Source organism: Panicum hallii, chromosome 4, assembly GCF_002211085.1.
Source record: "Panicum hallii strain FIL2 chromosome 4, PHallii_v3.1, whole genome shotgun sequence".
Classification (NCBI taxonomy): Eukaryota; Viridiplantae; Streptophyta; class Magnoliopsida; order Poales; family Poaceae; genus Panicum; species Panicum hallii.
In genome coordinates this window covers 43,088,804-43,102,666 of record NC_038045.1, presented here as the reverse complement: position 1 = coordinate 43,102,666, position 13,863 = coordinate 43,088,804, and the positions used below count along the sequence as shown (strand labels likewise).

Here is a 13,863-nt window from a genome sequence, read left to right as displayed (position 1 = left end):
TGTGATGGTGCCAATGAAGGTATAAGTTTGTTTTGATTTTCTGCCGAACATTTCATTAAAATTCTAATTTGCAAACTTTTTCTCCATTTTTGGAACTTATTTTGCTCAAATCATTTTCTTCCTAACTTTCCTTCATAGTTTTTTACTAGAGTTTTACTTTTTTCTATATAAAAAGCTCCAAAATTTTCTCTCAAGTGAATGTATCGTAAGTCCCTAAACTATTACATCATTCTCATCTAGATCCATGAACTCTTAAAGTGAGTTGTCATTCCAAGTTGAGACTAGGTTTATGATTGGACAACAAGTGAATATAGAGCAAACTAGCATTTGAAAAGTTGAATGACCTCGATGATCACTTTTGAAAGTCCACGGATTTATACTATGGACATATGGTGCATTTGCTTCCTCCTAAATTGTTGTCAAAATGTTTTTTTATCAATTGTTAGCCCTTGTTTTAACTTTTTCTAGTTAAAAAAATAGAAATTTAACTCTTGGCTGAACAGGCATATGATCACCACCACCAGATAAAATATGTTTTCGATATGCTAACAAGCACAAAGCTGAGAGAAACAAAAACAAACAGTTTTCGAAATCATCTCAATGTGCATAACGATTACCATTCAGAGATATGCCAAAAAAAAGTTCTCACGGATTTTGAGACACACGTGCACTTTTTTATATATCAGTTCGGGTAGGCCACCAGCAGCAAACAAGAGAGCAGCAACATAGTATCTGTCGCGCGCACCACCACCCAAACGCCGGACCCACCGACCGGAGATACGTGTGCGAGCCAGAGCCCGCGACGTGGACACGCGGGAAAATCCCTCCGCACGGATCTCCTCCCGTCCACCAGCCCGGCTGCGGCTCCTTCAACTGAGGACGGCACAGCCAGAGAGATTCCCGTGGATGTCTCCGGTGTCCACTTGTACACAGCGTCATAGCCGTATCCCGCGCGCTCCCGAGAGTAGAAGCTAGCTCGCCGTTGCCGTCGGCGTCGCGTCCATGGAAATGGTGGAGTGCTCCCTCGCCGCCACACTGGCCCCGCGCCCGCTGCCCGGCCGGGTCCGGAAGGCCCCGCCGCGGCCGGGCGTTCTTGCGGGGAGGGCGAGGCTCCGGGTGCGGTCGGCGAGGGGGGAGCAGCCTCCGCCGCCGGAGCCGGTGGCAGTCCGGGGCGCTTCTGGGACGGAGCACGGCGGCCGGGCGCTGGGGCAGGCGGCGGCGGGGCTCGCCGCCGCGGCCGTGGTGTCGCTGACCGGGTTCGCCGGTGACGTGTCCCCGCTGCCGACGCCGCCGGCCCGGGCGGAGTCGCTCACCGTCGCGTTCCCCGTCGCAAAGGCGCGCGAGGTGGGTCGGGCTCCTGAGTTCCTCCAGTACCAATGGACGGCGACTGAGAGTGTTTCCAAGAAAGAATGATTTTTTATGGTGATTTTGTTTGTTTGGGTTGTTGGCAGGTGAACCGGGTGCAGAGGACGCTGGTGGAGGCGTGGGGTCTGATCCGTGAGACCTTCGTGGATCCCACCTTCAACCATCAAGGTATACCCCAATTTTGCGAAATAGTGCTGTTTGAGTGTTTTCAGTTGATAATTTTCGTAGAAGTGAAATGAAATTGCAAGTGTTTGGTTAGTAATTATGCCCAGTCTGCATTACGAACAATTAAAAGGCAGAATGAATAGTTCTTGGAAATCACTGGCCGAAAACAAAAGAAGTAGGGCAAGTTATTTTCAGTGTACTTATTTTGCTGAGTGTGTAGATTGGGATCAGAAACTGCAGCAAACCATGGTAGAAATGTTTCCACTGAAATCGGCTGACGCGGCCTACAGTAAAATCAGTGGGATGCTTTCCACGCTTGGCGACCCATTTACAAGGATCATCAGCCCGATGGTATGCACGGATTGAAACTGTCAAATGTCAGCAACAGCGACTATCTGACCTGCACAAACCTGATGTGAGTTGTGCCAACTCTATGCATGGTTGTTCACATGCAGGAGTATCAGAGTTTCAGGATAGGAAGCGATGGAAATGTGCAAGGGGTTGGGGTGTTCATAAACAGGGAGCCAAGCACTGGACGCTTGGTAAGTTTGTCTTTGTTCATCCTTTTATAAAGAGGACATAATAAGGGAGTATTCCAATTTCTAAATCCCAGATCTGTTTCAGCTTGTTATGGACTGCATTCAGGGGGGCCCAGCAGATAGAGCAGGCATACATGAAGGCGATGAGCTAGTTGAGATAGATGGTATTTTACTTTTTTTTGAGTTTTTCTACTGTTAATCTGTTCTTTTTTTTTGAGGGCTACTCTTAATCTGTTTTAGTGATTGCACAAATGCACACTTCATTATTATGTATAAATACATTTTTTTCTTTGGCAATTGGCATGCTTGTAGTTGTAGTGTTGGTATGTGTTATATTACATATTCATGAAACATCTGTTTTGACTTAAGCATTATCTTTTTGTCAGCATTGAATTATGACGAGTGTAAAAGAATGAACCTTAATACTATGAGAAAAGAGAAATCATTACATGACCTTATGCATTGGATGATCTTAATACTATGAGAAAAGAGAAGTCATTACATGAACCTATGCATTGGATGATGCAAGAGGTCAGAAAAATTGTCCTTTATCTAAATTCTAAACACAGATGAGAAATCATTACACGTGATGGAATGATAGATAATTAGCCTTATTGTCGAGATACTTTTGTTGGTTAACAATTGTCACGGATGGCATAATTTGTTAGTAATTGTTTGATATGGATCGCTTGACACAATTAAGAGCCAAATTTGAGATTGATTCTATATCGACTATGCATTATCTATTTTTTCCCTGCCATTGTGCAACCAAGTTGTTATAAAACTAGGCTTCATGCTCAGGAGGTTTAAATTGATGGTGATATTTCCTCGTTCTGCAGGGAAGAGTGTTTCTGGATTGGATGGAGAGGCTGCGGCTCAGAGGCTTCGAGGCCGTGTAGGAACAACAGTGAAAGTGAAACTATTAGATGTATTTCCTAATCTTGATCTTCATTTTTTTATTATTCTTACTTTCATTTAACTCTCTTTTCTGGGTATAAAGCATACTTCAGTTTTAAATACTAACAATAGAATGCCCATTATTTTGATCTAGCACTGTAAAACAGTTTATTCTCACCGAAACTCTCTAACATGCTGGGCTTCTATTATTATTTTCATATCCCATATTCCTTTTATGTACTTGGTCAAGTTAGGTGTGAAAGCTTCTTTCCAAGTCTTAGTGTATTTGTTTTCTGACTAATGCATAATCATGTCTCCAGGGAACTGACAATGATAGGGGTGGCAGGAGTAGGCAAAAAGAGGTAATGCCTAACTTACTGTCTGAACAACTTTAAAAGCCTAAGCAGATTTTTAGGTGTGTATTTTGAAAGGTATGATCTACTTCAATTCTATCTGAGATGTGTATTGTGCCTATGGAGCTAACCAAAGTCATTTGCAAATCTGGTGAAATTGCATTAGCCATAAGAGAACTGTTTTCCTACTAAGACTGATTGGGTGTTTCCTAATCCTTCTGCTACCTTTTCTTTCCAAAGGTCCAGCTGTCTCGTGAAATCATCAACCTTTCACCTCTATCAACTACAATTATCTCTCATAGGTCGGACGATGGCCATGAGTGCAAGACTGGGTATGTTAGACTAGCTGCCTTTTCTCAGGTAAATACAATACATGTTCCTATTTTGCTTTTCAAGTTTGCACCTAAAATTGAAGTTATCTATAAACAGAGTTAAGCTATGCCCTGTGAAATAAGTATATTGAAGGAGTGTAGACATTTTGTGGCGGTGCCAATCAGCCAAGTTATTTTGAAAACTGAAATTAATCTTACATTATATTTTACAAGAACTCACACTTTCCAATTCAGAATTCTTTATTTATTGTTCAACGATAAAAAAGAGTTTGGAAAACCCCTGAACTTGTTTTATTGTAAACCTAATATGTTCTTATTTTATTTTTCAGTTATATCCTGAAATGATTCCTATATGACATTTTTAGACCATTCATATGATGTCCTTTTCTTTTAAATCAGACTGCTGCAGCTGAAATGGAAAATGCTGTAAAAAGGATGGAGGATGAGGGTGTCGAATCATATATTCTAGACCTGCGGAATAACCCAGTCAGTGTATTTTCGTCACAATTGCTCTTCAGAAGTTCAATGGTTAAATTTTTCTCATATTAATCTTGCTGTTTTCAATAGGGTGGATTAGTAAAAGCTGGTCTCGATGTGGCTCAAATTTGGTTGGATGGAGATGAAACTCTCGTCAACACTATTGATCGCGAGGGAAATGTGCTACCGATAAATATGATCCAAGGGCATTCGTTAACACATGACCCTCTTGTAGTGCTTGTGAGTTCTCCATTCAGTGCACCTTGGACTGTGTTTCTTTTCTGTTCTACATCAGCAGACTTTGCCAAGAAGAACCAATACACTGCCATGCTAACCATGGATTTAATTAGTTTACCTTTGGAAGGATGATCATACGGTTCACGTTCTTAATTGCTCTGGATTTCTTATAAACACATCATGGTACCGAAGCCTATTTCTCACTCTTGGCAAAATTATCCTCGAACGTGAAAATATTTTTTTAATAAACTCAGACCTAGAAAGTAAAATATGATTTTTGGTTCAAGATGAGATATAATAACTTATGTTGTTTAAATGCTTCCAAAATCATAATCTGTTTGCCAGTGGACCTTCAGTGAGTTGTTTGACATCGTTATTTTTTTCTCAAGGACGAAACACAACAGCACAGATACTTTTCATTCCATACTATGTTGCACCGATTCCAACACGCGTGTCGGACACGATACGTATCGGACACGGCGATTCGCCATTTTACCGAAAATAGCGATACGGTGACACGTCGTATACATATATGAGGAGGCAGCACTGGGCACCGGCGGCGTGACAATCTGGGGATGAGAGGTAGTGACGGGCTGATGGTAGTGCGTCGACCCGAGAAGGAGAGGTAGCTATGGTGGCTGCGTCGATCTGAAAAGAAGGCAGCGGTGGCTCGAGTTCTTGTTCCGGGAGGAAACATTGCCAAGTGTATGTTTTATATGTAGGGTTATCTATGGAGGGATGGCTTATTGGGCTGGGCCATGTCGGGGACGAGTCGAGGAGGTGTTGACGACGTGTCGGAAACTAAAAATATTTATTTTTAGTGTTTAAATCACCGATACTTCCTCGATACGTATTGGGGCTGTGTCGGAGACGTATCGGTGTCGGACACGGTATCCGACACCGACACGCGAGCTCAGGGACGTGTCGGTGCATCAGAGATTCCATACTGGAATATTAGACTGCATTTGTTTCTGTGATGACTTCCATTTGTTAAATAGGTGGAAGTATTTGCTCTGATTTACTTGACACCTGGTCTTTGTTCATGCGCATAAACATAGGTCAATGAAGGAAGTGCAAGTGCAAGTGAAATCTTGGCAGGGGCATTACATGACAATGGGCGAGCTATTCTGGTCGGTCACAGAACCTTTGGTAAAGGAAAAATTCAGGCAAGCCCAACTTCACAATACACTTATGCTCAATTATTTTCTGTAAAATGCTTGAATTTGGTATGCTTCACAATCGTGTACTATTGCGCAGAGTGTCACTGAGTTGGATGATGGCTCTGCTCTGTTTATCACGGTTGCGAAGTACCTCTCTCCAGCACTGCATGAAATCGATCAAGTAGGAATCCAGCCTGACATACAATGCAGCCCTGATATACTATCCTTGCCGAGAGCGCCTTCGCTGAGAGAAAACAGCGAAGCCACAAGTTTGGAGATGGATTCATGTATCATGGTGGCAGAGCAAGCATTGGAAATTGAGCAAACGAAAGGTTCTGCTTCTTAGATGTTCAGCTTATGGGCTCTGTATATTCTTGTATTCTACTGTAGGTTGTATAGCTGATAGTATAGACTGATAAAGCGCTGTCACGCTATGTTTGATAGTATAGGTTGTATAGGCTAACTGATCCTCACATGTTTGATTTTAGACATCATTTATTAGGCTGTTCATGGGAATGTGTATGAGTTGACCTTGTCATATGCCTGTGTTGCATTGATTCTCAACATGTATTATCAGAAATTCAGAATTATAGCATGTAAATTTTGTAATTGGAACTGTTGATTATTGTGTAATGTCTAACGTTCATCAGCATCTAATAATTCCAATTGGAGTCTAGAACGTTCTTTGGAGGTTTGTCCATAAGGCATAATGTCCAGTATGATAGGTAAATTAAGACCACAAAGTTTCTGGGCCATTTTGAAACACGTGACCAGGAGAACGAAGGAATTTGAATGGAATGTATGAATATATGTGCAAAGTAGAATGAATATTGTGGGGTTTGATTAAAATTCAATGGCTAGCATGCATCAACTATAAAAGGATAGAATCCAGGCGTTGTAGCATAGCATGCTCAATTTCCTCATTAATCACATGCGCAAAAAAACACGAAGCAATGCCAAATTCAACTAAGCTTCATCGCCAATCAAACCTCGATCGGGAGTCCTTATGAGTAAGCCACGAGCAATCTCTTGAAACAACTATGTCAATTCCTGTATGCAAAAGATTATAAAAATGAAAAATTGTTGATATTTATATTTATTTTTCTTCAAAGTTTCTATGAACTCAATTGTTCCATCCGCGGCTTCATAAGATTCCAATTTAAAGAGGGTATTCTTCTGTTCTAGAGGTCAATGGAGCAGTGTTTTTAGGATTCAAACACTAGAATGTTTCTATAAAAGGGCTCTCAAGATATATATTTTTTCTATACAATTTTAGTATAAATATTTCTATCAAGCACACAATAGCATGAGAATGTAAGGACAAGCTAATTTCCAAACTAATCACCAAGTTACTCCTATGTCTATTTCAAAACCATGCACATAATATGCGTGAAGCATGTCGACAAGCCTAGCTAAACTTGGTCAAAGATTCTAAACGAGTCAAACCCTTTTCCAAACACGGGTCGTGCAAATGACGCTTGTGTCCGTTCCTCCGATCCACCTCTTTAAGGATGGAAGCGAATCGGATACGCATGAAATCGAATTCGGATAGCACTTTTTACCATATTTTATCTCGAATGGATACGGATTCAGATATTCTCGAATAAGAATGCAAAACGTATGACTTGGATTTGGATTTGAATTTGGATAACATTTAGCTATTTTCTTTATTGGTAGTTTTAGAGTATAAAATAATTATACATGTATAAACTAAAGTATGACAATATAAAAAAGATAGCTAGTCAAAAATAGCTTATTTATCAACAAAGTTTTTTAATAAATAAATATATAAAAAATAAACTAGAAATAAAAATTTATTTTAATAAATATATAAACAATTTTTCTTAATATATAATAAAAATTATAAAAGTAATTTTAACCATAAATAGATTATAAACAAAAATCTTCTTAAATATTTAATATAAAAATTAATAACATTGGTTATAGGAAATAAATATAACTTTTTACATAGTTTTATTAAAAATAGATACAGATATTGTTGGATATTATCGAATACGGATATGAAATCGAATAGAGAAAAATAATAAAAATCGGATTCGGATATATCCACTTTACTACCATATTAAATTCGAATACAAATACAAATATCTATATTAATATTTAAATAAATACGAATATCGAATATTTCGCCACGTTCACGTTTCCATCCCACTCCTCTCAGCCACCCGAGGGTCAAAACCGTCATATCCTGTCGTCCTGTTTCCCGGAATCATTCCCGGATGCGATACCCCCGCAAAGCCAAGCCCCCCAAAACAGGCGACGCGACGAGGGCGAGGAAGGCGCCACCGGTTTCAAGCAAGCCCTAGCCCTTAGGCGACGCGGCGGTGAAGGATTCGATCGGCGGAGAAGCCCTAGGTTCTTCCCCTGTTGCTCTCCTCGGCGGGCTGCGCCGGTCGGACCCGGGTTGATCCGATTGATTCGGCTCGGCTCGGTCCCGCCATGTCGACCAATAGGTGATTTGCTCTTTCGCCTCGGTTTGAATTCGATCCTCTTTCTCAGTTGCGCGCGAGTCCAGGCTCGATCGATGTTTTTGTGCGGTGAAGTCGCGTCCGGTGTGTCGATGACGCCGGTGGTGAGAGCTGGATTGAGGCGGATTGGGCTTCGTCTGGACGTAGGGTTGGATGTCGGAGCTGAGGAAAATACGTGTCTAGTTAGGATTTCGGAATTTCAATTTGGGATTGAGATGGAGGGCAGCTCTAGCTGACCCGCTGCTAGTCTTTTGGTAGTAGGCGCAGAGGTAGGTACCTGAGTGTCGTAGGCTTGATGCAATGCGGCACTTTAACACTTGGAGAGTCCTGAGCTTTCTGAATCAAAGGGGAATTCGATCTAGGTCGAATTGTTAAGGAACTTTAGTTGTGCGCCCGTTGGTCTGGGCTTTCTGCTCTGATGATTGCCTTAATGGGAAAGGCACCTCTGTATTTGTTTTAGCTTTTGATGCGATCATTTTTTGTTTGTGAATCAAGCACTGGTGTTGATTTTGGGTGCTGGTAGTTCCATACACCGTTTTACATTAATTATGGTGCATGCGATGTTTGTTTGGTTCTATAATTGACAGGCGACGCGTGAGGCGAGGTATGTGGGTCTCCCAATGATAACCGAGAATTTGGTTAGTATGGCTGTATTCTAAACAAAGCAAATGGAAAATAAGGATTTGCAATTGTTTATGTATCTGATGAAATAATGGAAGTGCTCATTTTCTAAAAATCTTCTTAAAGTGGTTAGCAAGAGAAATAACAGTAAAAACAAAATTATGTTGGAACCAACATTATGTTTGTATAAGTTGGACATTTTTGCTTTTATAATAAGTTAATCCTGTGCCATGCATTCATACTCTGTATCTATCTTGTAGGAGTACTATCCGAAAACTACTACTCTTTTCCTGGTATAGCAAAAGCTTATTGCTGTTATTTATAGAAAAGAATCGCAAATATATGAGGTGCTAAAGGAAAATATATATTATTTCACCTTCCCAGTATTCGGTCATGACCAAAACTGGTGCATGACTGGAATTTGGAAATTGAAGGTATTCGGTTTATGACTGGTTTCGTAAAGCTAACTTGTATTTTTTTGAGGTCCAAGGGTAATTATCCATAATCCTTTCTTTGAATTTACATAATGTTTCAACTCCACTAGCAAAAGGAACACAATTTTGACTGAAATTTTTTTGCACCCTCAAATCTGTGCACGAGTTGGCATGAAAGGAATAGATGTGGCAAACTTTGTAGTTGTCCAAATGGTAGCCAAATTTCAAAGGCATGACCTAATGTTGGTAAGGCTAGCAAAGGTGTGACACCAAACACATCCTGTACATTCCTTCAGATTGCTCATATTGTCTAAGTATGAATCCTTGATACAGACAGATTATTTGCTCAAATTTTTTAAGTATGAATCCTTGATAGACTTACATTTTTATCTTAATTACTTGTTAAACAGTATTTTGACACTGGTCTCAATAAAGTTATTCTGTCAGAGATGAAACCGACAATTGATAATTTGCTTACTGTTCCAGGGTTCTTTGCAAGTTCTTCATGCATGGAGCTTGCTTGAAAGGAGAGTATTGTGAGTTCTCCCATGACTGGAAAGATCAAGCAAATAATGTAATGTATTGATAACTACTACATGCATTTTAATCTTAAATCTGGAGTTACAGTGCACATCTGTTGGGGTTTCTTACTGTGATAGTTTCCTACTCAGGTTTGCACATTCTACCAGAAAGGTGCATGCTCATATGGTAGCCGTTGCAGATATGACCATGTCAAAGTTTCTCGTAACCCTACAGTTCTGCTGCCATCACCATCGTCAAGTACTGCAAGACTTACATCTACTTCTCTTCAACTTTCAAGTTCCGGTCATCCTCCTCGCACAGGACATCCAACAGATTCAAGTAACCAAAGAAATCAGATATCTGTGGATGTGCTGGCACATTCTGCCAGTAAGCCTGCATGGAGAAACGATTTTCAACATGTTTCAGAGGATGGAATTGACTGGTCCTCTAACCAAACTTTGCAAAACCAGACATCATTGAAACCTGCTGATCTGCCTATTTGTTCTTTTGCTGCTGCTGGTAATTGTCCTTATGGGGAAGGGTGCCCTCAAATGCATGGAGATCTTTGCAGTACCTGTGGGAAAATGTGCTTGCATCCTTATCGTCCTGATGAGAGGGAGGAGCATATCAAGTTATGTGAGAAAAACCACAAACGTCTTGAAGCTCTGAAACGCAGCCAAGAGATAGAATGCAGTGTCTGTTTGGATCGTGTGCTATCAAAGCCTACTGCTGCTGAAAGAAAGTTTGGACTGTTATCTGAATGTGATCATCCTTTCTGTGTCGCATGCATTAGAAATTGGCGTAGCAATTCTCCTGCATCTGGTATGGATGTGAATTCAGCACTAAGGGCATGTCCAATATGTCGCAAACTTTCGTACTATGTCATTCCAAGTGTTCTTTGGTACTTCTCGAAGGAAGAGAAGGAGGAGATCATTGAAAGCTACAAATCCAAGCTCAAGTAAGATTTATGTTTCCCATTTGTAGTTACTTTTTTGAAACACCCCTAATTTTATTTGTGTTGTATATTAAAATTAAAATTAGAATGTTTCAAATATTTCAAGCATTCACACCTTAACTCAGTTGAGTGAGCGATATTAGTAATATACTAGAAGATGGCATCAAACATATGTTTCATGAGAAGCAATTTATGGTGAATACTAGTTCATCTTATTACTTATCTAATTTCTTAGTATCTAATGTAGAATATAATGTTGCAGGTCTATTGATTGCAAGTACTTCGATTTTGGGACTGGCTCATGCCCCTTTGGTACAAGTTGTTTCTACAGGGTAAGAATCTTTTAAATGCTATGAATATTTGAATGCAGCTGATGTACTCTGAGATCTGTAAACCAAATTTCTTTTTGGCATCCGGATAGGACGAGGGGAGATTTAGTGCTTCACCCCCTTGAGATGGTCCCATACTCCATAGAAAAAAAACACACAAAAGCACATAAAAAATCCAACCAAAAAAGTGGATGCATAGATGATGCAAGGATCTATGTTCATGCAAAATTTGGGATTTAACAAAATTCCGTGCAAGGAGAAACAGAAAAGATAAAATTGGCATATCAATTAGGTTGGGTGTACTGTTCATATGGATCCATAGCCTGAACCTATTCATATGCCGATTTGTCCTTTTCTTTTCCTCCTTGTACAAAATTTTGTGCAACCCCAAATTTTGCATGAACATAGATCATTGCATCATTTATCCATCCATTTTTTGGTTGAGTTTTTGATACACTTTTTGGTGGTTTTTTTTTCCTGGTGGAGTGTGGCCGTGTGGGAGCACCTCAAGGGGTGAAGCACTGGAATTGCTCTCAGGAGGAGTGTTTTAGAGCCCAGTACCAGCCTACCAGACAGATTCCTTGCTACCTATGTGCGGTACCTGATCTAGTAATGATTATAACTCTAGCTGGAACTGGTTCCCAATGTTCATGTTAGCTTCGATTTCTGAACAGTTTTAATATTTTGTGATCTAAGTAGTACTGTGAGCTCAGATTATCCTCAAGTCCTTAAACTAGCTGAGTCTTTCAATTTTTGTTTCTGGTGGTAGGCGTTGGTTCATATGAATTCAGTCACCTCTACGACTTTTTTAAGAGTGGCTGAAATCACAGTGACTTGTCCAAATAAAATGCATTACCTATAGTGTAGCTGACTGAAGAAAGGTTTTTCAATATATATGTATTGTATTATATCAGTTGATGGATCTGACAACAGTGAGCCAAATTGTGGCTTAGTTTATCTGTTCATCATCATCATCATCGATTCTGTGAGATATTTGAGTTATATGACTTTTGCGTCATGATACTTCTCCCTGATGTTAGTCTTAAAAATGGTTCAGGTTTACTGGCAATATAAAAAGTTCTCTTACATGGAGTGGTGAAAATTAGTTAGCGGATAAAGATTCATTTGTATGAGACAATTCTTAAGTCTTGTTCAGTGGTAATATAGTGTGTGCTCACTGATAGATTTTCTGGCTAGCTATTTTAAGTTTTAAATCACCGGATAAGACATTTAGCGTTTGGCCTCCTCAAACGGCTAATAGCCAGCTAAATGGAGCCATAGCCACTAATAGCTGCTAAGTTGCACATGGGAACAAATAGCTGCACTCTCCTCAATCTGCTATAGTCTCATATACCAGAGGCTATAGCCGGCTATTTTAAACTATTCTTAAGGTGCACGAAACTTGAATTATTTTTTATTATTTCCCTGTATGACTCACCTTGGTAATGTGTTTTGGTAAACTGTAATATTACCTGCTCAGTAAAGGCTTTCATTTTCATTCAACCATGAACTCACTCTTGTAGCCTGCATGTTTTGCAGCATGCCTATAGGGATGGACGCTTGGAAGAGGTCGTACTGCGGCATCTTGATGCTGACGATGGAAGTACAGTAATTGCAAAAAATATCAGGTATGTATTCTCTATCAAGTTTCTTTGCCCTTAACTTGCCCTTTCTCACCTTCATGTTTGTCTTCCAGGCTGTCGGACTTCCTCAGTCGGATGCATCTTTAGGGATTACCAGCTGTATATATTTCAAATGTAAGAAAATGGAAAGTCTATGATTAGTACCCAGTCCGCATTATGATTCTAGTTCTGGCCAAATAATCCAATACGCAATACATGCCTTCAAATGCCATTTTATTTTCTGATGTAGGAGTTCAGCAGTAGTCCTGTGTCACCATTGAACAATTCGAAATTTACAATTGGATATAACTGTACATTGAAACTTCTGGAATCGTTTTCTCTATTCATCAATATGTGAATCGTCTTGCACTTATTTTTCTTTTCTCTCGATTTTTCATTCATTTTACTTCAGTGTTTTATTCTTACAAAAATCATTTCCTTCATCATTTGACCAAGTGAACTGAAACATTTGCAACCAGGCATTCTGGGATATCGTTATCCATCAATTATTTGCAATATTCTGAAGAGCAGTTTAACTTGAGGCATCTTCGGAAACCAAAGCTTTCTCTCCATTTAGTGGTGGTTGCTTTGTCGCCAGTTGAACAAAGGCAATGCTTGCGCACTAAAGATTTGATGTTCCTTTTTTTTTTCCAAGGCCATGCATAAATTCACTTGCACAATCTTTTTATCTTATTCACATGCCTGATAATCTGATATTGAAGTATTGAACACTCCCAATGCAGAAACTTTGAAGTTCTCCGCTGTCTGGCTAGATGCCTGGATGACCTCTTGAAAGAAGCACAGTTGACCTAAGGACGATGGGGGAAAATAGTCCCAGAAGATTTGTGCTGGAATGTCAAAGCAGAAGTAAAACAATTTATAGATTTCGCTATATGGGTTCAAGTGCTGGTCTTCTGGGCTACCAGTGATTCAGTAGAACATTTCCTGGCCGTCAGTAAAATGGCACGTGTGTAAAATACTTCCCTTCTACCTTGGCGTTCGTATTGTGTTGAGGAAGGGTTCAGCAACATTGCACCAATTAGTCAACTGAGGTCATTTGGTTGTATTACTTATAATACCGAAGGTGGACAAAACAGCAAATGAAACACAGAATGGTCATTGTCCTACAGCTGAGTCGAAGGTGAGTTGTACTTCCCAGCTGGAAGGGCCTCGGGACAGCAGGTCAATTGAGGTCATTTGGTCATAGTGCTGAAATTTATGTGAAAAATAACGAATGAACACATGATGGTCACTATTCTGCAGTGGTTTATAAGTGCAAAATACTCCAGTAAATTGTAGCCAAACTTTTGAGAGTTTTTGCAATAGAACAGCAGCATCTGGAGCTCAAATGCTGTTTATTATTTGA

At 40.0% G+C, this 13,863-nt stretch overlaps 2 protein-coding genes across 9 annotated transcripts; both read left to right on the top strand.

Annotated features, from left to right (window-relative positions):
• Nucleotides 1-880: 880 nt before the first annotated feature.
• LOC112890087 (carboxyl-terminal-processing peptidase 3, chloroplastic) lies at nt 881-6,126 on the top strand. 2 transcript variants are annotated; one of them, XM_025956936.1, is made up of 12 exons: nt 881-1,344; nt 1,452-1,533; nt 1,751-1,881; nt 1,986-2,072; nt 2,155-2,233; nt 2,909-2,997; nt 3,287-3,328; nt 3,560-3,679; nt 4,051-4,137; nt 4,219-4,368; nt 5,419-5,531; nt 5,623-6,126. In XM_025956936.1, the coding sequence occupies exons 1-12, from the start codon at nt 1,003-1,005 to the stop codon at nt 5,708-5,710; spliced, it is 1,410 nt and encodes a 469-aa protein (XP_025812721.1). In that variant the 5' UTR covers nt 881-1,002; the 3' UTR covers nt 5,711-6,126. The 2 variants fall into 2 exon arrangements, with proteins under 2 accessions (XP_025812721.1, XP_025812720.1); XM_025956935.1 differs by having other exon boundaries at nt 882-1,344; nt 5,424-5,531.
• Nucleotides 6,127-7,746: 1,620 nt separating this feature from the next.
• Nucleotides 7,747-13,863, top strand: LOC112889456 (E3 ubiquitin-protein ligase makorin). 7 transcript variants are annotated; one of them, XR_003228106.1, is made up of 9 exons: nt 7,747-7,999; nt 9,556-9,643; nt 9,741-10,549; nt 10,809-10,878; nt 11,362-11,472; nt 12,415-12,503; nt 12,572-12,632; nt 12,977-13,105; nt 13,241-13,863. XR_003228106.1 is itself a non-coding variant. In XM_025956115.1 (8 exons), exons 1-7 carry the CDS (start codon nt 7,986-7,988, stop codon nt 12,603-12,605), a joined length of 1,227 nt encoding a protein of 408 aa, XP_025811900.1. In that variant the 5' UTR covers nt 7,747-7,985; the 3' UTR covers nt 12,606-12,632; nt 13,241-13,863. The 7 variants fall into 7 exon arrangements, 4 of the variants coding, with proteins under 4 accessions (XP_025811900.1, XP_025811902.1, XP_025811904.1 ...); XR_003228105.1 differs by having other exon boundaries at nt 11,362-11,484; XM_025956115.1 differs by lacking the exon at nt 12,977-13,105 and having other exon boundaries at nt 11,362-11,484.

What these genes read in the sequence shown, in the direction of transcription:
- LOC112889456 (XM_025956115.1), top strand. An exon ending in GGAAAGATCAAGCAAATAAT is followed by an intron (nt 9,644 to 9,740) that starts GTAATGTATTGA and finishes TTTCCTACTCAG; the next exon opens with GTTTGCACATTCTACCAGAA. An exon ending in GTACAAGTTGTTTCTACAGG is followed by an intron (nt 10,879 to 11,361) that starts GTAAGAATCTTT and finishes TTCCTGGTGGAG; the next exon opens with TGTGGCCGTGTGGGAGCACC.
- LOC112890087 (XM_025956935.1), top strand. Translation starts at nt 1,003, where the DNA reads ATGGAAATGGTGGAGTGCTCCCTCGCCGCCACACTGGCCCCGCGCCCG. An exon ending in AGCCAAGCACTGGACGCTTG is followed by an intron (nt 2,073 to 2,154) that starts GTAAGTTTGTCT and finishes GATCTGTTTCAG; the next exon opens with CTTGTTATGGACTGCATTCA. An exon ending in ATGACCCTCTTGTAGTGCTT is followed by an intron (nt 4,369 to 5,423) that starts GTGAGTTCTCCA and finishes GCATAAACATAG; the next exon opens with GTCAATGAAGGAAGTGCAAG.